At 38.4% G+C, this 24,741-nt stretch overlaps 1 protein-coding gene across 5 annotated transcripts in view; it reads left to right on the top strand.

Moving 5' to 3' along the window:
- Positions 1 to 24,741, top strand: part of TMLHE (trimethyllysine hydroxylase, epsilon) — a 113,239-nt gene that overhangs the window by 39,627 nt on the left and 48,871 nt on the right. For 4 of the 5 annotated variants that reach the window (XM_073013269.1, XM_073013268.1, XM_037989310.2 and 1 more), the window contains one exon: positions 22,247 to 22,428. The exons of the other annotated variant lie outside the window; for it this stretch is intronic. In XM_073013269.1, coding sequence (XP_072869370.1) covers positions 22,248 to 22,428 — 181 coding nt within the window. In that variant the 5' untranslated portion in view covers position 22,247. The remainder of the gene's footprint in view (positions 1 to 22,246; positions 22,429 to 24,741) is intronic. 5 annotated transcript variants of the gene reach the window in all.

Below are 24,741 nucleotides of genomic sequence, written 5' to 3'. Positions count from 1 at the left end.
ATCTATGAGAAACTAACAAATGTTAATCTTCTTTTCTGTGCCCACACCAGTTCCTTTGGTAGTCTCATCCAGTCTCCTGACTTTAAATACCAACTTTGGAACAACTACCAAATTTGTATCTCCAGCTCATATCTCTCCCCTGAACTCAAGACTCATGTATCCAGCTGCCTCTCTGATACTTCCACCTAAAAATCTAATAGACATTTCAAATTTAACAGATCCAAAACTAAAGTTCTAATCTGTTTTTCCAAACATCCTCCAGCAGTCTTCTGCATCCTTTCAGTTTTTCAGTTCAAATACCTTGGGTTATCATTCATTCCTTGATATAGTTTGGCTCTGTTCCCCCCTCCTGCAATCTCATCTCGAATTGTAATCCCCACGTGTCAGTGGAGGGGCCTGATGGAAAGTGATTGAATCATGGGGGTGGACTTCCTCCTTGCTGTTCTCATGATTGTGAGTGAATTCACAGGAGATCTGATGGCCTAAAAGTGTGGAACTTCCCCTTTTGCTCTGTCTCCTGCTACCATGTAAGATGTGCATTGCTTCCCCTTTACCTTCTGCCATAATTTTAAGTTTCATGAGACCTTGCAGCCATGCAGAACTGTGAGTCAATTAAACCTCTTTGTTTTACAAATCACCCAGTCTCAGGTAGTTCTTTATAGCAGTGTGAAAATGGACTAATACAGAAAATTGGTACCAGTTGAGTGGGACATTGCTATAAAGATAACTGAAAAGTGGAAGTGACTTTGAAACTGGCTAATGGGCAGAGGTTGGAACAGTTCAGAGGGTTCAGAAACAGACAGGAAGATGTGGGAAAGTTTGGAACTTCCTAGAGACTTGTTGAAGGGTTTTGACCAAAATGCTGATAGTGATTTGGACAATGTGCTGGGGAGAAATTTAAGCCTGCTGCAGAAATTTGCATAAGTAAAGAGAAGCCAAATGTTAATAGTCAAAACAATGGAGAAAATGTCTCCAGGGCATGTCTGAGACCTTTGCGGAAGCCCCTCCCACCACAGGCCCAGAGGCCTAGGAAAAAAAAAGGTTTCATGGGTCAAGCTCAGGGCCTCCCTGCTCTGCGCAGCCTTGGGAAATGGTGCCCTGCATCCCAGCCACTCCAGCTCCAACTGTGGCTTAAAGGGGCCATGGTACATTGCTTCAGAGGATGTGAGCCCCAAGCCTTGGTAGCTTCCATGTGGTGTTGCGCCTGTGGGTGCACAGAAGGCAAGAATTGAGGTTTGGGAATCTCTGCCTAGATTTCAGAGGATGTATGGAAACACCTGGATGTCCAGGCAGAAGTCTGTTGCAGGGGCAGAACCCTCATGGAGAACCTGTACTAGGGCAGTGCAGAGGGGAAATGTGGTATTAGAGGCCCCACACAGAGTCCACACTGGGGTACTGCCTAGTGGAGCCGTGAGAAGAGGGTCACCATCCTCCAGACCCCAGAATGGTAGATCCACTAACAGCTTGCACTGTGCACCTGGAAAAGCCACAGGCACTCAATGCCAGCTTGTGAACACAGCCTCAGTGGCTGTACCCTGCTGAGCCACAGGGGCAGAACTGCTCAAAGCTGTGGGAGCCCATCCCTTGCATCAGCATGCTGTGGATATGAGAAATGGAGTCAAAGGAGATTATTTTGGAGCTTTAAGATTTAAAGGCTCCCCTGTTGGGTTTTGAACGTGTGTGGGGCCTGTAGCCCCTTCATTTTGGCCAATTTATCCCATTTGGAATGGGAGCATTTATCCAATGCCTTTACCCCCATTGTATCTTGGAAGTGACTAACTTGTTTTTGATTTTATGAGATCACAGCAGAAGGAACTTGCCTTGTGTCAGATAAGACTTTGGACTTGGAATTTTTAGTTAGTGCTGAAATGAGTTAAGACTTTGGGGGCTGTTGGGAAGGCATGATTGGGTTTGAAATGTGAAAAGGACATGAGATTTGTGAGGGACCAGGGGTGGAATAATATGGTTTGGCTCTGTGTCCCCACCCAAATCTCATGTTTAATTGTAATCCCCAATGTTGGAGGAGGGGCCTGGTGGGAAGTGATTGAATCATAGTGGTGGATTTCCCCCTTGCTGTTCTCATTATTGTGAGTGAGTTCTCATGAGATCTGATGGTTTAAAAGTGTGGCAGTTCCCCCTGACTCCTGCCATCATGTAAGACATGCCTTGCTTTCCCTTCACCTTCTGCTATGATTGTAACATTCCTGAGGCCTCTCCAACCATGTAGAACTGTGAGTCAATTAAATGTCTTTTCTTTATAAATTACCCAGTTTCAAGTAGTCCTTTATAGCGGTGTGAAAATGGACTAATACATTCCTCTTTATCTCACACCCCATATTCAATTCATCAGCAAATCTGTTGTTTCTGCCTTCAAAAAAACAGACTCTGACCCTTTTTCACTACCTTCACTGCTACTTCCTTAGTCTAAGTCACGATCATTTCTTGCCTGGATTACTTCAATAAATCCAGTACTGTAATAGCCTACTAACAAGTGTCCCTCCTTTCCTTGGCCCATTTACAGTTTATTCTCAATACAGAAGCCAGAACAGTTCATTTAAAATGTGTCATTATGTTACCTGTTAGTTTTAAAACCCTACAATGGTTCATCATTTCTATCAGACTAAAAACTAAAGTTTTTATATATTAGCTTATAAGGCCCTACATGATTTGACCTGATCTATTTATTCCTACCTTTTTCACTTCATCTCCTATTATTTTACTTCTTGCTTAGTGAACTCCAGCTACAATTTTTTTTTCTTTTTTTTCTTTTTATGCTACTTTTTTTTCTTTTGGCCACAACAGATATAATCACAACTTAGAGCCTTTACATTGGCTATCCCCTCCGCCTAGCCTACTTTACCCCAGATATCCTTATGACTAACTCCTACTTTGATCAAATGTCATCTTTCTTAATGAGGCCTACCCTGACCACCATGTTTCAAAGTCCAACTTCCAGCACACTGCTTTATCCTGCTATTTTTTATAGCTTACTATATATAAGTTATTATGTTTAGTTATCTACCTTCTCCCACTAGAAGATAAACTTGAAAGCAAGACTTTTTGTCTTCTTTGTTCACTGGTATATACCTAGTGCCTAAAACAATGTCTAGCACAAAGTAGATACCTGACAAATATTTGTTCAAATGATTAACTAATTAATTAGTTAATAAGAGTGTGAGTGAAGGTTTCTCAATGAATTGATATTTAATCTGAGACCCAAGGAATAAGCAGGAAGAACAAAGGGGAGAGCATGGTAAGCACAGAAGGCAATATATGTGATGGTCCTGACGTGGGTGGGGCAAGATAGATTATGTAATGCTCTGAGTACAATTGTAAAGAGACTGCTCAAACCTTTGCCTCCCCTCAAGGAGCTCATAGCAAGTGAGGTAAGAAAAATAATTAAAGAAATGATTGTCATACATGTTTTAAGTGCACTAATAAGGTTATGCACAGAGACCTGTGAAAACACTGAGTAGGCAGTTACTAACTCTTCCTAAGGGAGCTGGGAATATTTTACAAAGAAGGTGACATTTGAGCTAAGTCTCAGGCAGGAGAGTGGCATGATGAAAGTGTTTTAAGAAGATTAATCTGGCAATAGTATGGACAATGGATTGGAATATGGATGGACTGAAGGCAAGGAAACCATCTAGTCTATGGCAATAGGCCAGGTATGAGGTGATGAAGGAATCTATAGGAATGGAAAGAGAAGGACAAATCTGAAAGACATTTGGAAGGAAAAATTGACAGGAGCTAAATGCACTCTTGGCTTTAAGCCTTTCAGGAGGTAATGCTTCTTCCTTAGTAATAACCATGAAAAGATTCAGATTGACCTATTATGTAATTGCCTACTCTGACTAGAATTTCTAGCTATGGCTGTTCTCCAAAAGTTTCTGTTATTATGATTGATACTTGTTGGACCTTAATTTACATTAAGATGGCTTTAGACTCTAAAGGTTGGGAAGCTCTCAAAAACATAATTTTGACTATGAAACAGCAAATTATTCTATTAAAGGAGAAAAGAGGAAAACCATCGGGCCATGTAGGAAGTTTTACAATGAGCTCATACTTACTTTTTTAAAAAAGATAATATATAAGAAATAGGAAAAAGGGCACATATGCAAGGATAAATATAACTGGTGACACCTGCCTAAAGGGTTAGTATTGGAAGGATAAGGTCCAAAATTACCTCAGGCTTGTAGAAATGCATATTTGTAAAGACATCAAGAACAATATTTTAACTATACTCTCAGAAAGAAAAAGTACGTGTGTCCTGGAATGGGTAAATTATAACTCACTTGATATTACTAAACTACTCTCAGTAATCAAAGGCATTAAGGAAAATAGGAAAGGTGCTTTAAGATTGGATTTATATGAATATATTACTGAGTCTAACAAAGAAAAAGGGGGTCTCTTCAATCTTCTAATCAGTGAGCTAAATGTCTCTTAAGTTAGCTTCTAAAACAAATTTTCAAATAAGTGAGTACTTAAAAAATTACAGTTGTCAACAAAGCCATTCAACAGAAACCTGGTTCTTATTTCTGACAAGGCTATTAGAGGTAGTTTATGGAAATATGGCAGACTTAATTACATATCTTAAATGAATGACTGAAATTTCAGCAAGACTAACAAGTCATTTATGATAACCTTCTGGACAAGTTAATATGGGTTATAAAAGTAATATAATTATGTATTAATTAATTAAATCACCATATTCAAAGAGTGCTGATTAACAGATCATAGGCAAAGGATGAATTTTTTGATGATCTGCTGTATACTCTACCTTTGGATTGACCCAGTCAATAATGTACAAGGAAGCAAGTAGCAGGAAGTTAGGCTGAGAGGTAGCTCAGAACCAGGTAGTAGAAGGCATTACATTAAGGACATTGGATTTTACATTGAAGAGCCTAGGGAGACATTCAAATGGAGTGACAAACTGACACATTTTAGTTAACTCTTCCTACCATGTGCAAAAAGTTTGAAGGGAGGGCAAGAGTAGATAGGTCAATTAGAAGGCTGTTGCAGTCTTTAAGTGAGAAATAATGATGGGCCTGGACAGGCATGTTGGCAAGTAGAGAGACACTATGGTGGGTGAAGTTTGAGAATCATTTAGGGAATAAAATTTATCATGACTTGATAATTGGCTGGGGGGAAAACTTTTTTTAATGAGGTATCGAGTTTGAGGCACTGATTTTTGAGTTACTCAACTGGTTGAATGAGACTAGAATTTACTGTGAGGAGGAACTCTGTGGGAGGAGACAGTTTAGGTGTAGGGGAGATCAGGATGTCATTAAAAGGTGCTTCATAAGGATAGGAATATTTTTGATTGCTGATATATTTTCAGCACCTTTAACAGTGTCTGGCACCTAGTATGTATAAAGGTCTGATATATTTGCAATAGGAGTCCTAGAACAAAAGGAGAGAGAATGGTACAGAAGCAATATTTAAAGATATGATGATGAGGAATTTTTGAAAAGTAATAAAAGCTTTGCATTATTTTTCTATAGCTGCATATCAAATTACCACAAACTTAGTGGTTTAAAACAACATCCATTTATTAGCTAACAGTTCTATAGATCAGAAGTCCAGGTGTGGCATGACAGAGTTCTCTGGTCATGGTATTAAAGGTGAAATCACAGTGTTGGCCAGGCTACATTCCTTTCTGGAAGCTATGGCTAACAATCCACATGTAGCCTCATTCAGGTTGGCTGAATTCAGTTCGTTGTAGCCATAGGACTGAAGTCCCTGTTTCATTGCCACGTGTCACCTGTGACTCACTCTCATCTTCTAGAGACTGCCTGCCTTACTTGCCACGTAGTTATCTCCATCTTCAAAGCCAATGAAAAATCTGCCTGGCATCAACTCCCTTTCTTGCTTCAAGTCTCTTTCACTAAGAAGAGACCAATTCAAGATGGATTAAATACTTAAATGTTAGACCTAATAGTATAAAAACTCTAGAAGAAAACCTAGGCAATACCATTCAGGACATAGGTATGGGCAAGGACTTCATGACTAAAACACCAAAAGCAATGGCAACAAAAGCCAAAATTGACAAATGGGATCTAATTAAACTAAAGAACTTCTGCACAGCAAAAAGAAACTACCATCAGAGTGAACAGGCAACCTACAGAATGGGAAAAAATTTTTGCAATCTACCCATCTGACAAAGGGCGGATATCCAGAATCTACAAAGAACTCAAACAAATTTACAAGAAAAAAACAACCCCATCAAAAAGTGGGCAAAGGATATAACAGACACTTCTCAAAAGAAGACATTTATGCAGCCAACAGACCTGTGAAAAAATGCTAATCATCACTGGTCATCAGAGAAATGCAAATCAAAACCACAATGAGATACCATCTCACGCCAGTTAGAATGGCGATCATTAAAAAGTCAGGAAGCAACAGATGCTGGAGAGGAAGGAATGCTTTTACACTGTTGGTGGGAGTGTAAATTGGTTCAACCATTGTGAAAGACAGTGTGGCGATTCCTCAAGGATCTAGAACTAGAATTACCATTTGACCCAGCAATCTCATTACTGGGTATATACCCAGAGGATTATAAGTCATGCTGCTATAAAGACACATGCATACGTGTTTATTGTGGAACTATTCACAATAGCAAAGACTTGGAACCAACCCAAATGTCCATCAATGACAGACTGGATTAAGAAAATGTGGCACATATACACCATGCAATACTATGCAGCCATAAAAAAGGATGAGTTCATGTCCTTTGTAGGGACATGGATGAAGCTGGAAACCATCATTCTCAGCAAACTATCAAAAGGACAGAAAATCAACACCGCACGTTCTCACTCATAGGTGGGAATTGAACAATGAGAATACTTGTACACAAGAAGGGGAACTTCACACACTGGGGCCTGTTGTGGGGTGGGAGGCTGGGGGAGGGATAGCATTAAGAGAAATACCTAATGTAAATGATGAGTTGATGGGTGCAGCAAACCAACATGGCACATGTATACATATGTATCAAACCTGCATGTTGTGCACATGTACCCCAGAACTTAAAGTATAATTAAAAAAAAAAAAAGAGAGAGAGACCAGCCTCTTTTAAAGGATTGCTGGATTAAGTCATCCCAACGAAGGGCTATTCCCCTTTCTTAAAGTCAGCTGTCCCATATACATTACCTAATAATGCAAGTGAAATCTTATCATATTCATAATCCCTCTCACACTCCAGCGGAAAGGATTTTACAACAGCAAGGATAACTAGAGGTCATCTTAGAAATCTGCCTGTCACAAGCATCAGTTCGTGGATTCAAAAAGTACCATAACCCAAAGCAGAATAAATAAATAAAAAACCCTCATCTAGGTGTATTTTAGTAAGAACTGCCAAAAAAAAAAAAAAGAAAAAAAAAGTCTTCAAAGCATTTGGAGAAAAAAAAAAAGTATTACCTTACAAGGAATAGCAATTAGATTGGCTTTGAGTTTTCTTTTTTTTTTTTTTTTTTTTTTTTTTTAGTGTTTGCATTTTTTTTTAAATTAATTTATTATTATTATACTTTAAGTTGTAGGGTACATGTGCATAACGTGCAGGTTTGTTACATATGTATACTTGTGCCATGTTGGTGTGCTGCACCCATCAACTCGTCATTTACATCAGGTATAACTCCCAATGCAATCCCTCCCCCCTCCCCCCTCCCCATGATAGGCCCCGGTGTGTGGTGTTCCCCTTCCCGAGTCCAAGTGATCTCATTGTTCAGTTCCCACCTATGAGTGAGAACATGCGGTGTTTGGTTTTCTGTTCTTGTGATAGTTTGCTAAGAATGATGGTTTCCAGCTGCATCCATGTCCCTACAAAGGACACAAACTCATCCTTTTTTATGGCTGCATAGTATTCCATGGTGTATATGTGCCACATTTTCTTAATCCAATCTGTCACTGATGGACATTTGGGTTGATTCCAAGTCTTTGCTATTGTGAATAGTGCTGCGATAAACATACGTGTGCATGTGTCTTTATAGCAGCATAATTTATAATCCTTTGGGTATATACCCAGTAATGGGATGGCTGGGTCATATGGTACATCTAGTTCTAGGTCCTTGAGGAATCGCCATACTGTTTTCCATAATGGTTGAACTAGTTTACAATCCCACCAACAGTGTAAAAGTGTTCCTATTTCTCCACATCCTCTCCAGCACCTGTTGTCTCCTGACTTTTTAATGATCGCCGTTCTAACTGGTGTGAGATGGTATCTCATTGTGGTTTTGATTTGCATTTCTCTGATGGCCAGTGATGATGAGCATTTTTTCATGTGTCTGTTGGCTGTATGAATGTCTTCTTTTGAGAAATGTCTGTTCATATCCTTTGCCCACTTTTTGATGGGGTTGTTTGTTTTTTTCTTGTAAATTTGTTTGAGTTCTTTGTAGGTTCTGGATATTAGCCCTTTGTCAGATGAGTAGATTGCAAAAATTTTCTCCCATTCTGTAGGTTGCCTGTTCACTCTGATGGTAGTTTCTTTTGCTGTGCAGAAGCTCTTTAGTTTAATGAGATCCCATTTGTCAATTTTGGCTTTTGCTGCTGTTGCTTTTGGTGTTTTAGACATGAAGTCTTTGCCCATGCCTATGTCCTGAATGGTACTACCTAGGTTTTCCTCTAGGATTTTTATGGTATTAGGTCTAACATTTAAGTCTCTAATCCATCTTGAATTAATTTTCGTATAAGGAGTAAGGAAAGGATCCAGTTTCAGCTTTCTACTTATGGCTAGCCAATTTTCCCAGCACCATTTATTAAATAGGGAATCCTTTCCCCATTTCTTGTTTCTCTCAGGTTTGTCAAAGATCAGATGGCTGTAGATGTGTGGTATTATTTCTGAGGACTCTGTTCTGTTCCATTGGTCTATATCTCTGTTTTGGTACCAGTACCATGCTGTTTTGGTTACTGTAGCCTTGTAGTATAGTTTGAAGTCAGGTAGCGTGATGCCTCCAGCTTTGTTCTTTTGACTTAGGATTGTCTTGGAGATGCGGGCTCTTTTTTGGTTCCATATGAACTTTAAAGCAGTTTTTTCCAATTCTGTGAAGAAGCTCATTGGTAGCTTGATGGGAATGGCATTGAATCTATAAATTACCTTGGGCAGTATGGCCATTTTCACGATATTGATTCTTCCTATCCATGAGCATGGTATGTTCTTCCATTTGTTTGTGTCCTCTTTGATTTCACTGAGCAGTGGTTTGTAGTTCTCCTTGAAGAGGTCCTTTACATCCCTTGTAAGTTGGATTCCTAGGTATTTTATTCTCTTTGAAGCAATTGTGAATGGAAGTTCATTCCTGATTTGGCTCTCTATTTGTCTGTTACTGGTGTATAAGAATGCTTGTGATTTTTGCACATTAATTTTGTATCCTGAGACTTTGCTGAAGTTGCTTATCAGCTTAAGGAGATTTTGGGCTGAGACAATGGGGTTTTCTAAATAAACAATCATGTCATCTGCAAACAGGGACAATTTGACTTCTTCTTTTCCTAACTGAATCCCCTTGATTTCTTTCTCTTGCCTGATTGCCCTGGCCAGAACTTCCAACACTATGTTGAATAGGAGTGGTGAGAGAGGGCATCCCTGTCTTGTGCCAGTTTTCAAAGGGAATTTTTCCAGTTTTTGCCCATTCAGTATGATATTGGCTGTGGGTTTGTCATAAATAGCTCTTATGATTTTGAGGTACGTTCCATCAATACCGAATTTATTGAGCGTTTTTAGCATGAAGGGCTGTTGAATTTTGTCAAAAGCCTTTTCTGCATCTATTGAGATAATGATGTGGTTCTTGTCTTTGGTTCTGTTTATATGCTGGATTATGTTTATTGATTTGCGAATGTTGAACCAGCCTTGCATCCCAGGGATGAAGCCCACTTGATCATGGTGGATAAGCTTTTTGATGTGTTGCTGAATCCGGTTTGCCAGTATTTTATTGAGGATTTTTGCATCGATGTTCATCAGGGATATTGGTCTAAAATTCTCTTTTTTTGTTGTGTCTCTGCCAGGCTTTGGTATCAGGATGATGTTGGCCTCATAAAATGAGTTAGGGAGGATTCCCTCTTTTTCTATTGATTGGAATAGTTTCAGAAGGAATGGTACCAACTCCTCCTTGTACCTCTGGTAGAATTCAGCTGTGAATCCATCTGGTCCTGGACTTTTTTTGGTTGGTAGGCTATTAATTATTGCCTCAATTTCAGCGCCTGCTATTGGTCTATTCAGGGATTCAACTTCTTCCTGGTTTAGTCTTGGAAGAGTGTAAGTGTCCAGGAAATTATCCATTTCTTCTAGATTTTCCAGTTTATTTGCGTAGAGGTGTTTATAGTATTCTCTGATGGTAGTTTGTATTTCTGTGGGGTCGGTGGTGATATCCCCTTTATCATTTTTAATTGCGTCGATTTGATTCTTCTCTCTTTTCTTCTTTATTAGTCTTGCTAGTGGTCTGTCAATTTGTTGATCTTTTCAGAAAACCAACTCCTGGATTCATTGATTTTTTGGAGGGTTTTTTGTGTCTCTATCTCCTTCAGTTCTGCTCTGATCTTAGTTATTTCTTGCCTTCTGCTAGCTTTCGAATGTGTTTGCTCTTGCTTCTCTAGTTCTTTTAATTGCGATGTTAGAGTGTCAATTTTACATCTTTCCTGCTTTCTCTTGTGGGCATTTAGTGCTATAAATTTCCCTCTACACACTGCTTTAAATGTGTTCCAGAGATTCTGGTATGTTGTATCTTTGTTCTCATTGGTTTCAAAGAACATCTTTATTTCTGCCTTCATTTCGTTATGTACCCAGTAGTCATTCAGGAGCAGGTTGTTCAGTTTCCATGTAGTTGAGCGGTTTTGATTGAGTTTCTTAGTCCTGAGTTCTAGTTTGATTGCACTGTGGTCTGAGAGACAGTTTGTTATAATTTCTGTTCTTGTACATTTGCTGAGGAGTGCTTTACTTCCAATGACGTGGTCAATTTTGGAGTAAGTACGATGTGGTGCTGAGAAGAATGTATATTCTGTTGATTTGGGGTGGAGAGTTCTATAGATGTCTATTAGGTCTGCTTGCTGCAGAGATGAGTTCAATTCCTGGATATCCTTGTTAACTTTCTGTCTTGTTGATCTGTCTAATGTTGACAGTGGAGTGTTGAAGTCTCCCATTATTATTGTATGGGAGTCTAAGTCTCTTTGTAAGTCTCTAAGGACTTGCTTTATGAATCTGGGTGCTCCTGTATTGGGTGCATATATATTTAGGATAGTTAGCTCTTCCTGTTGAATTGATCCCTTTACCATTATGTAATGGCCTTCTTTGTCTCTTTTGATCTTTGATGGTTTAAAGTCTGTTTTATCAGAGACTAGTATTGCAACCCCCGCTTTTTTTTGTTCTCCATTTGCTTGGTAAATCTTCCTCCATCCCTTTATTTTGAGCCTATGTATGTCTCTACGTGTGAGATGGGTCTCCTGAATACAGCAGACTGATGTGTCTTGACTCTTTATCCAGCTTGCCAGTCTGTGTCTTTTAATTGGAGCATTTAGTCCATTTACATTTAAGGTTAAGATTGTTATGTGTGAACTTGATCCTGCCATTATGATATTAACTGGTTATTTTGCTCGTTAGTTGATGCAGTTTCTTCCTAGCCTTGATAGTCTTTACATTTTGGCATGTTTTTGCAATGGCTGGTACCGGTTGTTCCTTTCCATGTTTAGTGCTTCCTTCAGGGTCTCTTGTAAGGCAGGCCTAGTGGTGACAAAATCTCTAAGCATTTGCTTGTCTGTAAAGGATTTTATTTCTCCTTCACTTATGAAACTTAGTCTGGCTGGATATAAAATTCTGGGTTTAAAATTCTTTTCTTTAAAAATGTTGAATATTGGCCCCCACTCTCTTCTGGCTTGAAGAGTTTCTGCCGAGAGATCTGCTGTTAGTCTGATGGGCTTCCCTTTGTGGGTATCCCGACCTTTCTCTCTGGCTGCCCTTAAGATTTTTTCCTTCATTTCAACTTTGGTGAATCTGGCAATTATGTGTCTTGGAGTTGCTCTTCTCGAGGAGTATCTTTGTGGCGTTCTCTGTATTTCCTGGATGTGAATGTTGGCCTGCCCTACTAGGTTGGGGAAGTTCTCCTGGATGATATCCTGCAGAGTGTTTTCCAACTTGGTTCCATTTTCCCCCTCACTTTCAGGCACCCCAATCAGACGTAGATTTGGTCTTTTTACATAATCCCATACTTCTTGCAGGCTTTGTTCATTTCTTTTTCTTCTTTTTTCTTTTGGTTTCTCTTCTCGCTTCATTTCATTCATTTGATCCTCCATCGCTGACATTCTTTCTTCCAGTTGATCGAGTCGGTTACTGAAGCTTGTGCATTTGTCACGTATTTCTCGTGTCATGGTTTTCGTCTCTTTCATTTCGTTTATGAGCTTCTCTGCATTAATTACTCTAGCCATCAATTCTTCCACTTTTTTTTCAAGATTTTTAGTTTCTTTGCGCTGGGTACGTAATTCCTCCTTTAGCTCTGAGAAATTTGATGGACTGAAGCCTTCTTCTCTCATCTCGTCGAAGTCATTCTCCGTCCAGCTTTGATCTGTTGCTGGCGATGAGCTGCGCTCCTTTGCCGGGGGAGATGCGCTCTTATTTTTTGAATTTCCAGCTTTTCTGCCCTGCTTTTTCCCCATCTTTGTGGTTTTATCTGCCTCTGGTCTTTGATGATGGTGATGTACTGATGGGGTTTTGGTGTAGGTGTCCTTCCTGTTTGATCGTTTTCCTTCTAACAGTCAGGACCCTCAGCTGTAGGTCTGTTGGAGATTCCTTGAGGTCCACTCCAGACCCTGTTTGCCTGGGTATCAGCAGCAGAGGCTGCAGAAGATAGAATATTTCTGAACAGCGAGTGTACCTGTCTGATTCTTGCTTTGGAAGCTTCCTCTCAGGGGTGTACTCCACCCTGTGAGGTGTGGGGTGTCAGACTGCCCCTAGTGGGGGATGTCTCCCAGTTCGGCTACTCCGGGGTCAGGGACCCACTTGAGCAGGGAGTCTGTCCCTTCTCAGATCTCAACCTCCGTGTTGGGAGATCCACTGCTCTCTTCAAAGCTGTCAGACAGAGTCGTTTGCGTCTGCAGAGCTTTCTGCTGTGTTTGTTATTGTTTACTGTGCCCTGTCCCCAGAGGTGGAGTCTACAGAGACAGGCAGGTTTCCTTGAGCTGCTGTGAGCTCCACCCAGTTCGAGCTTCCCAGCAGCTTTGTTTACCTACTTAAGCCTCAGCAATGGCGGGCGCCCCTCCCCCAGCCTCGCTGCTGCCTTGCCGGTAGATCACAGACTGCTGTGCTAGCAATGAGGGAGGCTCCGTGGGTGTGGGACCCTCCCGGCCAGGTGTGGGATATGATCTCCTGGTGTGCCTGTTTGCTTAAAGCGCAGTATTGGGGTGGGAGTTACCCGATTTTCCAGGTGTTGTGTGTCTCAGTTCCCCTGGCTAGGAAAAGGGATTCCCTTCCCCCTTGCGCTTTCCAGGTGAGGCAATGCCTCGCCCTGCTTCAGCTCTTGCTGGTCGGGCTGCAGCATCTGACCAGCACCGATAGTCCGGCACTCCCCAGTGAGATGAACCCAGTACCTCAATTGAAAATGCAGAAATCACCGGTCTTCTGTGTCGCTCGCGCTGGGAGTTGGAGACTGGAGCTGTTCCTATTCGGCCATCTTGCTCCGCCACCCGGCTTTGAGTTTTCAACAAAAACAACATGAAGATAATAGAATTACATTTTTAAAATGCTGACAAAAGTAGCTGTCAACCTAAAATTGTATCTGGTGAATTCTATATCCAGCCTTTTAAAATGGAAGTAAAATAGATGTTTTTAGATGGTCCATAACTTAGGGAACCTGTCACCAAAAATCAAAGGAAATATTAAGGATCTTCAGGCAGAAATAAACTGATCCTAAATGAAATCTTGGAAATATATAATGAAGGAAGTGCAGGGGGGAGGTTAAATATGTAGGTGGATCTGAATGTCCATTGATCATATTTTAAAAAATAGTAATGTCTTGGCAAAGCAAGGTAGTGCATACCTGTAGTTCCAGCTACTCGAGAGGCTTGGGTGACAGAGCAAGGCTTGAATAATAAATGAATGAATGAATGAATGAATGAATGAATAAAAATAGTAATGTCATGTGGCGTGTGTGTGTATGCAATTAAAATACATAATAATAGCAATTGAGGGAGGAAGATAAATGGAGTTAACATAAACCCTCATTTGTGTTATACTTTAGTAAGTCAAATATATATGTTATTATTCATAGAATAATCACTAAAAACAGTAAAAGAATGTGTAACAATTAGACAAGGAGTAAATTGAACAATACAAATTACCATATTAGTACAAAACAAAGCAAGAAGAGAAAAGATAACAGAATAGGCAAGACAAACAGAAAGTAAATAGTGATATAGTGGAGTTAAATATATCAGTAATTATAGTAAATGTAAATGGACTGAATACCTCAGTTAAATGACAAAGATTATTAGAATGGTTAAAAAATACAAAATCTACATCTTGTTTATGAGACATATATAAAATGTAAAGACACAGACTGGCAAACTGGATAAAGAGTCAAGACCCATCAGTCTGCTGTATTCAGGAGACCCATCTCACACGCAGAGACATACATAGGCTCAAAATAAAGGGATGGAGGAAGATTTACCAAGGAAATGGAGAACACAAAAAAGCGGGGGTTGCAATACTAGTCTCTGATAAAACAGACTTTAAACCATCAAAGATCAAAAGAGACAAAGAAGGCCATTACATAATGGTAAAGGGATCAATTCAACAGGAAGAGCTAACTATCCTAAATATATATGCACCCAATACAGGAGCACCCAGATTCATAAAGCAAGTCCTTAGAGACTTACAAAGAGACTTAGACTCCCATACAATAATAATGGGAGACTTCAACACTCCACTGTCAACATTAGACAGATCAACAAGACAGAAAGTTAACAAGGATATCCAGGAATTGAACTCATCTCTGCAGCAAGCAGACCTAATAGACATCTATAGAACTCTCCACCCCAAATCAACAGAATATACATTCTTCTCAGCACCACATCGTACTTACTCCAAAATTGACCACGTCATTGGAAGTAAAGCACTCCTCAGCAAATGTACAAGAACAGAAATCATAACAAACTGTCTCTCAGACCACAGTGCAATCAAATTAGAACTCAGGACTAAGAAACTCAATCAAAACCGCTCAACTACATGGAAACTGAACAACCTGCTCCTGAATGACTACTGGGTACATAACAAAATGAAGGCAGAAATAAAGATGTTCTTTGAAACCAATGAGAACAAAGATACAACATACCAGAATCTCTGGGACACATTTAAAGCAGTGTGTAGAGGGAAATTTATAGCACTAAATGCCCACAAGAGAAAGCAGGAAAGATCTAAAATTGACACTCTAACATCGCAATTAAAAGAACTAGAGAAGCAAGAGCAAACACATTCGAAAGCTAGCAGAAGGCAAGAAATAACTAAAATGTAAAGATATAGGAAGGTTGAAAGTAAGAGGATGGAGGAAGTATAGATGCAGATACTACCCAAAAGAAAACTGATATAGCTATATTAATACCAGACAAAGGTGACTTTAAGGTAGAAATATTTACTAAATATAGAGCTATTTTATAATGATAACAGGGGCAATCCACCAAGAATATACAATTATTTTGATTTGTATACACTCAAAATAGGCAAAGCAAAAATTTTCTGATGCCCAATAAATAAATTCATAATCACAATCAGAGATCTTAAAATATATCCCTCAGTAACTGATAGAATATCAGACAAAAAAGAGAAAATCAGTAACTATATAGAAGAGTTGGACAGTAATATTAACAAACTTGACCTAATTGACATATATAGACAACCACATGCAACAATTGCAGAATACATATTCTTTTCTGCACATAGAATAATACGTGATGTGTTGACTCATAAAGCAAATCTCAAAAACTTTAAACAATTATAGTATTTTTTGGCCACACTGACATTAAGTTAGAAAACAAGAAACAAATTAGAAAATCTCCCTAAAATTAGTAGTATACTTTAAAATAACCTGTGGGCCAAATTTTTAAACATTGTAATGGAAAATAGAAAATATGTTGAGCTGACTGAGAAATGGAAATATAGCATATCAAAATTCAAAGGGATACTGTTAAACCCTTACTGTAAGGGAAATTTGTGGCCTTAAAATGTATATTCCACAAAAGAGGAAAAGCTAAAAATCAATGACATATGGATCCATCTCAGGAAATTGGAAAAACAATAGAAAATTAATCCTAAAGAATGTAGAAGGAAGCAAAGATAAGAACAGAATTTCCTGTAAGAAAGACATACTTGATGGACAGCATTGTCGAAACCGAAAGTTTCTTTTATGAAAAGACTAATAAAATTGATAATACCAGTAGAAATATGGATAAAGAAACAAAAGGAGAGAAAGAAAGCATAAATAACCAATATTAGGAATGAGACGCGCTATCATTGTATATCATAGAACAGAACAGTTACAGTTGGATATGGTAAATAATTTTAAGTCAGTGTACTAAAAATTTAAATAAAATACATAGATTCCTAGGAAACATAACTTACCAAAAAGAACACAAGAAGACAAATTTCTGCACTGATCTATAACTATTAAGTAACTCAAACCCATCTCACAAAGTAAAGCCAAGACTCAGATGCCTTCACTGAGTAATTCTATCAAAATTTAAGAAAGAAATAATACCAATCTCGCATGACATTTTCCAGAGAACAGAAGAAAGTGGAGGTCTTTACAACTCTTTTTATGAAGTTAGAATAACCCTGTAACTAAAATATTATAAGGAACATATGAGAAAGGAAAATTTGGAGCTAATTTTAGACATTAATATAGATGCAAAATTTCTAACAAACTATTAGAAAATTGTAACCAGTGGTGTATTAAAAGGATAATATACCCTATTGTAGTTTGGTTTATGCCAACATTGCAAAGTTGGTTTACATTTTGAAAGTGAATCAAGGTAACTCACCACAGAAACAAAGGAGAAAAATCATATAGTCAAATCAATAAATGCAACAAAAAAACCCCTAAAATTCAACATCCATTTATGAGAGAAAAAAATATTTTAGCAAACTAGGAATAAAAAGTAACTTCTGATAAAGGTTATTTACAAAACCATCTACAACATGCCACCCACAATATCCAACATTCAAAAAAATACTACATATATAACAAAATGGGTAAATAGTCATAGTAAGGAGGGAGGACAATAGTCAATAAAGGCAGACTCACAGATAACCCAGATATTGGTGTTTTCTGACCAGGACATTAAAACTGTTACTATAAATATATTAGAGAACTTACAGGAGCAAATGAGTGAAATGAAGGAACAGATGGAAAACTTTAGAGGATAAACAGAATTTCTAAATAAGGACCAAGTGGAAATACTAGAACTGAAGAGTAAAGAGGAGGTAACATTTCCTAACTTATTTTGTGATCATTAAAAAGTCAAGAAACAACAGATGCTGGAGAGGATGTGGAGAAATAGGAACACTTTTACATTGTTGGTGGGAGCGTAAATTGGTTCAACCATTGTGGAAGACAGTGTGGGGATTCCTCAAGGATCCAGAACTAGAAATACCATTTGACCCAGCAATCCCATTACTGGGTATATAACCAAAAGATTATAAATCATTCTATGATAAAGACACATGCACACTTATGTTTATTGCGGCACTATTCACAATAGCAAAGACTTGGAAACAACCCAAATGCCCATCAGTGTGAGACTGGATAAAGAAAATGTGGCACATATACACCATGGAATACTATGTAGCCATAAAAAGGATGAGTTCATGTCCTTTGTAGGGGCGTGGATGAAGCTGGAAACCATCATTCTCAGCAAACTAACACAGGAACAGAAAACCAAACACCGCGTGTTCTCACTCATAAGTGGGAGTTGAACAATGAGAACATATGGGCACAGGGAGGGGAACATCACCCACTGGGGCCTGTTGGGGGGTGGGGGCTAGGTGAGAGATAGCATTAGGAGAAATACCTAATGTAGGTGACAGGTTGATGGGTGCAGCACACCACCATGGCACGTGTGTACCTATGTAACAAACCGGCACGTTCTGCACATGTATCCCAGAACTTAAAATACAATTTTAAAAACCCAGCATAAATCAGATAAAATACCTGATAAAGATGTCACACACACCTACACACACCAGACCATGTATTTCTCATGTATCTAGATGCAAAATACTGTAACAAAATTTCAGCATATTGAATCCAACAATGTATAAAAAGGATAATATATCACATAATAAAATGGGGTTTATTTCAGAAATGCAAGGTTGTTTTGACATAGGAAGTCAATCAGAATTATTAACCACTTTACTAGAATAAAGCAACAAGCCATAAAATAATCTCAATAGATGTAGAAAGTACATTTACTAAAATTCAACTCATATTCCTGATAAATACTCTCAGAAAACTAGGAATTGAAGGAAACCTCCCCAACCAGAAAAAGGCCATTAATAACAGTAACAAAAAAATCAAAAAACATGGCTAACAACATACTTAATCATGAAACTAGAATGTTTTCTCCTAAGATCAGGAACAAAGCAAGGTTGTCCATGCTCACTCCTCCTAACTAGTGAGTGCAATGCAGCAAAAAATCCTGAGAAATTTCCAAAACACTTACTGGAAGTAATAATTGTTTTGAATAAGATTACAGCATTCCAGGTCAGAATATAAAGATCAGTTGCATTGTGTATACTGTTAGCAATTGCAAATTGAAATTTTAAAATGCTGCTTGTAATAGCACAATAAATCACTTAGGAATGAATTCAATGAAAGATGTGCAAGACCTCTATACTTGTTATTGTCAGACATCTTCATTTTTGCCGATCAAATGGTTATATCATATCTTACTGTGGCTAGATTATAATTCCCTAATCATTAATGATGTTGAACATCTCTTCATGAATTTATTGACCATATTGACCATATGTGTTTTCTCTTAGAAATGTCTGTTCATACTATTTGCTCACATATTGTTTGCTTTTCCCATTGATTTGTAGGATGTCCTTTTTTTTTTTCTGAGACAGAGTCTCACTCTGTCACCAGACTGGAGTGCAGTGGCACAATGTCAGCTCACTGCAACCTTCGCCTCCTGGGTTCAAGTGATTCTCTTGCCTCAGCCTCCTGAGTAGCTGGGATTACAGGTGCGTGCCACCACATCCAGCTAATTTTTGTATTTTTTAGTAGAGATGGGGTTTCACCATGTTGGTCAGGCTGGTCTCGAACTCCTGACCTTGTGATCCACCCACCTCGGCCTCCCGAAGTGCTGGGATTTCAGGCGTGAGCCACCATGCTCAGCCTGTACGATGTCTTTAAATATTCTTGATATTAATACTTTGTCAGTTGTATGAATTTCAGATACCTGCTGCCAGTTTGCAAATTGCTTGATTAATAATCCCTTGTTAGATGGGTGATTGGCAAATATTTTTTCCCATTCTCCAGGTTGTCTCTTCACTTTGTTGGTTGTATCCTTTGGTGTACAGTAGCTTTTTAACTTGATGTGATCCCATTTGTCCATTTTTGGTTAGAAATCTTTGCCCAGACCAACGTCCTGGTATGTTTCCCCAATGTTTTCTTGTAGTAGTTTCATAGTTCGCGGTCTTAGATTTAAGTCTTTAATTCACTTACATTGTATTTTTTGTATATGGCGAGAGATAGGGGTCTCATTCTTCTGCATATGGATATCCAGTTTTGCTTAGGCTGATTTTTAAAAATTAAAACTGGTAACATTGAGTAGTGATTATGGAAAATGGGGGAGGAGAGACTTTGTTTTCTACCATTCTTTATGGTTTAAATACATATGTATTTCTGTATGTGTGTATAGCAGGTGTGGAGATTTTAATTATGTGTCATTGTATATGCCAAACCTCATCAACAGTTTCCTTGAAAGAATGGGAATGGTAAATAATGAAAGAAAGAGGCTTTTACTTATTATTTTATGTATTTCAGGGTTGTATGGATTATTTCCAACACCCCCAACAATCCCCCCATCTTTTTTTGTTTACAATGAGTTTTATTTTTAAGTAAATATAAAACAACGAAACCTTCTTCAAAGAACACTAGTCATGTGGAGTTCCACCACTTTCCTCAGGCATGGTTGACCTCTTGCTCCTTTTCTCCTTTCACTGTGTTGTATGCTTAAAACTATTATAAATAGTAGTAGTTATTACCCTGTACTTGTCTTTCTTCCCCAGTAGATTGTGAACATCTTGAATGGTGGCTAGGATTTGCTGATTTATTTATGTTTGTATCTTAGTACTTAAGTACCTATTATAGCCGGGCGCGGTGGCTCACACCTGTAATCCCAGCACTTTGGGAGGCTGAGACGGGCGGATCACGAGGTCAGGAGATTGAGACCATTCTGGCTTAACACGGTGAAACCCCGTCTCTACTAAAAATACAAAAAATTAGCCGGGCGAGGCGGCGGTGCCTGTAGTTCCAGCTACTCGGGAGGCTGAGGCAGGAGAATGGCGTGAACCCGGGAGGCGGAGCTTGCGGTGAGCCCAGATCGCACCACTGCACTCCAGCCTGGGTGACAGAGCGAGACTCCGTCTCAAAAAAATAAATAAAAAAATAAAGTACCTATTATAAACCTGCTTAGTAATATTTATTTTGTGAAATCATGAAGTAAGTGAATATACTTGATTAAGAGCAGATTTTGGGGAGATTATTCGATGTAGTGGGAGAAGACTATTTGATTAAGAATTGAATATTTGACTAGGAGTTGGAAATTTTTTTTCTTTCAAGATCCAGATAGCATGTGTTGTAGACTTCATAGACTACAAATGAGAAATTCTAGTCTGGTTTTCGTCTGGAGTCTTGGTCTTATACTCATCTTTGTTTTTCTTTACAACTCCTTAAAAAATACAAAATCCATTTCAGTTGGTGGGTCACAGATTGCCAACCCCTGTTTTAGACAGTACCTATAGGTAGGAGGTTGGAAACAAGATACAGTGAAGAAATAAATGTAACCCAGATATCAGCAGAGGACTTTCTGTGCTCTCCTCCTTGCCCTCAGCCACAAAATCTCAATAAAGTTGACTTTAGCCTTCCATTCTCTATCCTGTGATTACAGACTGCTCCCTAGTGATTAGTAAATTCTACTATATCTCTAGCTGTGGCTTTAGTGTATATGATTGCTTTCATCCCATATCAACATGAAGTTCAGTCCTTTCATCAGCTTACAACTCACATACCCACACATATGCATGTGCACACACACACACACACAGGGACTCACTAGTTCACTCAAGAGAAGCATTTTGTGGATTTAGTTACATTACTGCATATTTGAGGGTGTAATTGAGAAGGTTCACATTGAGAACCACACAGCCTATCTGCAATCACATAGCTCTCTCAGTCTTCCACCACAGGACAAATTAATTCCTAAGACCTTATGCAAATGGTGTTGTTTTATTAATTTTTCTAAAACTATGCTACTCAGCATCACCACCTCCAAGCAGGTTTATCCAGGCATTTTCCCAACAGATACAGTTTATTCCTAACAGCCATAATAATGATAATAATAGCAGCAATACATATGTAGGGCTTAGTATGGAACATATAATTCTAAGTATTTTAGTCCTCACAGGAAAGCCATGAGATAAATACTATTATCAACTTCATTTTACAAAGAAAGAAATAGAGTCACTGAGGGTTTAAGTAACTTGCCCACAGCGGAGAAGAAACTTTCACATAGTCAGAATAGGGATGATTAATAGTATCACGAGCAGAGAGACCCAGAAGGATGAGACATGAAAAATAATCCTTTTACAATTATGGGTCAGTTGACAGGATGACGACGGATACATTCTGAGAAATGCCTCATTCAGCAATTTCATGGTTGTATGAACATCTTAGAGTGTAAACAAACCCAGATGGTATAGCCTTATTACACGTCTAGGCTATATGATATATATAGCCTGTTGCTCCTAGGCTACAAACCTGCGTAGCATGTGACTGTACTGAATACTGTATGACATACAATAAAAGTGGCTAATGAGAAAATGTAAGTAATGGTTATAGATCACTTATGCTTAACTTTTCACAATTTCTCCTTTGTTTAATCCTCTGTATTGAGATCATTAAATCTATCATTTTACATAATTACATCTGTAGTGTTATTCCTACAGCCTCATAAAAGTTGTTTTATATTACTACTAACTTGTTATTATCCAATCTTCTAGGATGTGGTACCACAGATTGTCCCACCTACAAAGCAGGCTTCAGGACTTGCTGAAGGGAGGAGTCATATATCCAGCCCTTCCACAGCCCAACTTCAAAAGCTTACTTCCTTTAGCTGTCCATTGGCACCATACAGTCTCCAAGTCTCTGACTTGTGCTTGGCAGCAACATGAAGATCATTTTGGTAAGAGATGTGTGAAGACAGATACTTTTTAAAACTTGTGGTAAGAAATATTTGCTTTGGCAGCACATATATCAAAAATTGGAATGATAAAATTGTGGTAAGAAAACACACAGTATAAAATTTATTCTCTTAACCATTTTAAGTGTATAATTCACATTGTTATGCAATGATAAATACCTTCTGTGTGGTCTGAAAATACTTTTTGTGGAGTTGACAGGACCTCTAGCCATTTATTTTTAAGATTAGCCTACAAGTTGGGAGAAAGACAAAAATAACAGAAGGCAATAGCAAAATCCCTTCTCAACTAGGGGAAGGCAACTCAGCCTGTTCCAGCCCCACTCCATCTCCCTGTCTTACCTAAGGGAAAAAAAAGAAAGAAAAGAAAGCCTTAATATACAAGGGAGAGGGTTTCAAAGACATAGACTAGGAATGTTACAACCACAGAAAGTATTAGTTGGCAGGAGGGAATACTTTACCTATGTGTATGAGTCTTCTAAGGCTGCCATAACAAATTACACAAACTAGGTGGTTTAAAACAACAGTTTATTTTCTCATAGTCTTGGAGGGTTGGTAAGGCCATGCTCCCTCCAAAGGCTTTGGGAGAGAGTTTTTCCTTGCCTTTTTTAGTTTCTTATGGTTGCTGGCAATCCTTGGCATTACTTTGCTTGTGCCAGCATTACTCCAATCTCTGCTTTCATATTCACAGGGCCTTCTTCACAATGCCTAATCTCTGTCTTCAAATATTTCTCTCTTTATAAAGATAGCAGTCATTGGATTTAGAGCCCACCCTAATCCAGTGTGACCTCATTTTAACTTGATTACATCTGCAAAGATGCTTTCTAAATAAGGTCACGTTCACAGGTACCAGGGATTAGGACTTCAACACATCTTTTTGGGGGTTACAGTTCAATCTACCACACCCTGAAAGAGAAACAAAAACAATTGTGAAAGTCACACTTCCAAGATACAGGCCCACTATGCACTCCAGAGACTGAGAATCTGAAGATTGTAGACTGCCCTCATCCCCCCACACCCTACAACAAGCTAATAAGCCTCCAGTTAAAATGACAATGGATTACAGCTGGAACAGCTGCAAGAGACAACCTGTCTCTGAGGTACAGCACACAGGGAAGGGCCAAGGCCAAGAGAGAAGACAAAAGCAAAATCACTAGAGAAATTTAATGCTTCTGGTACCCACAGAGACAACAAACATCAAACACAACCTAACTCTGGACCAGATTAATGTAGATATTCATGATAAAATCCTATTTACCTCAGTAGCTATTGCTCTATACAAGATGTCTGGCTTTTAACAATAACAGAATTACAAAACTTGCTAAGGCAAGAAATAACACAATTTGAAGAGGCAAAGCAATATCAGAACCAGACTTACATATGACACAGGTGTTGAAATTATCAGTCAGAATTTTAGGACTTTTTTGTATTTCTGTGAAAAATGTAATTGAAATTTTGACAGGAGCTGCATTGAATCTGTAGATCACTTTGAATAGTATAGATATTTTAACAATATTAATTCTTCCAATCCATGAAGATAGAATATTTGTTCATTTATTTATGTGTTCTCCAGTTTATTTAATCAATATTTTATAGTTTTGAGTGTAGAGATTATTAATCTCCTTGGTTAAATTTATTCCTAAGTATTTTTTGCAACTATTATAAATAGGATTGTTTTCTTGATTTCTTTTTCAGTTAGTTCATTGTTAGGGTATAGAAGCATTACTGATTTTTGTATGTTGGTTTTACTGAATTCATTAAGTCTAACAGTTTTTTGGTGGTCTCTTTAGGGTTTTCTATATATAAGATTATTTCATCAGTGAACAGAGACAAATTCATCTCTTTCTTTCCTATTTGCATGTCTTTTATTTCTTTTCCTTGCCTAATTACTCTGGCTATGACTTTCAGTACTATGTAGAGTAAGAGTAGGAAGAGTAAGCATCATTGTCTTGTTCCTGATCTGAAAGGAAAAGTTTTCAACTTAAGACACCGAATGGCTAAAGCAATCTTGAGCAAAAAGAACAAAGCTGGAGGCATCATACTACGTGATTTCAAAATATATTACAAAGCAATAGTAATCAAAACAGTATAGTACTGGCATAAAAATAGACACATTAACAAATTCATTATAAATAAACACACATACACATCTTAAAATAAACAAGCAAGACCTTACACGTAGGCATATTATATTAAAACTGCAGAAAACCAAAGACAAAGAGACATTCTTGGAGGCAGCCTAGTGGGGAGAAAAACACCTTACCTACAGAGAAACAAAGATAAGAATTGCAGTGGACT

Source organism: Chlorocebus sabaeus, chromosome X (genome assembly GCF_047675955.1).
Source record: "Chlorocebus sabaeus isolate Y175 chromosome X, mChlSab1.0.hap1, whole genome shotgun sequence".
NCBI classification, from domain to species: Eukaryota; Metazoa; Chordata; class Mammalia; order Primates; family Cercopithecidae; genus Chlorocebus; species Chlorocebus sabaeus.
Note: the sequence above shows the minus strand (reverse complement) of the source record. Positions and strands in the feature narration are given on the sequence as shown.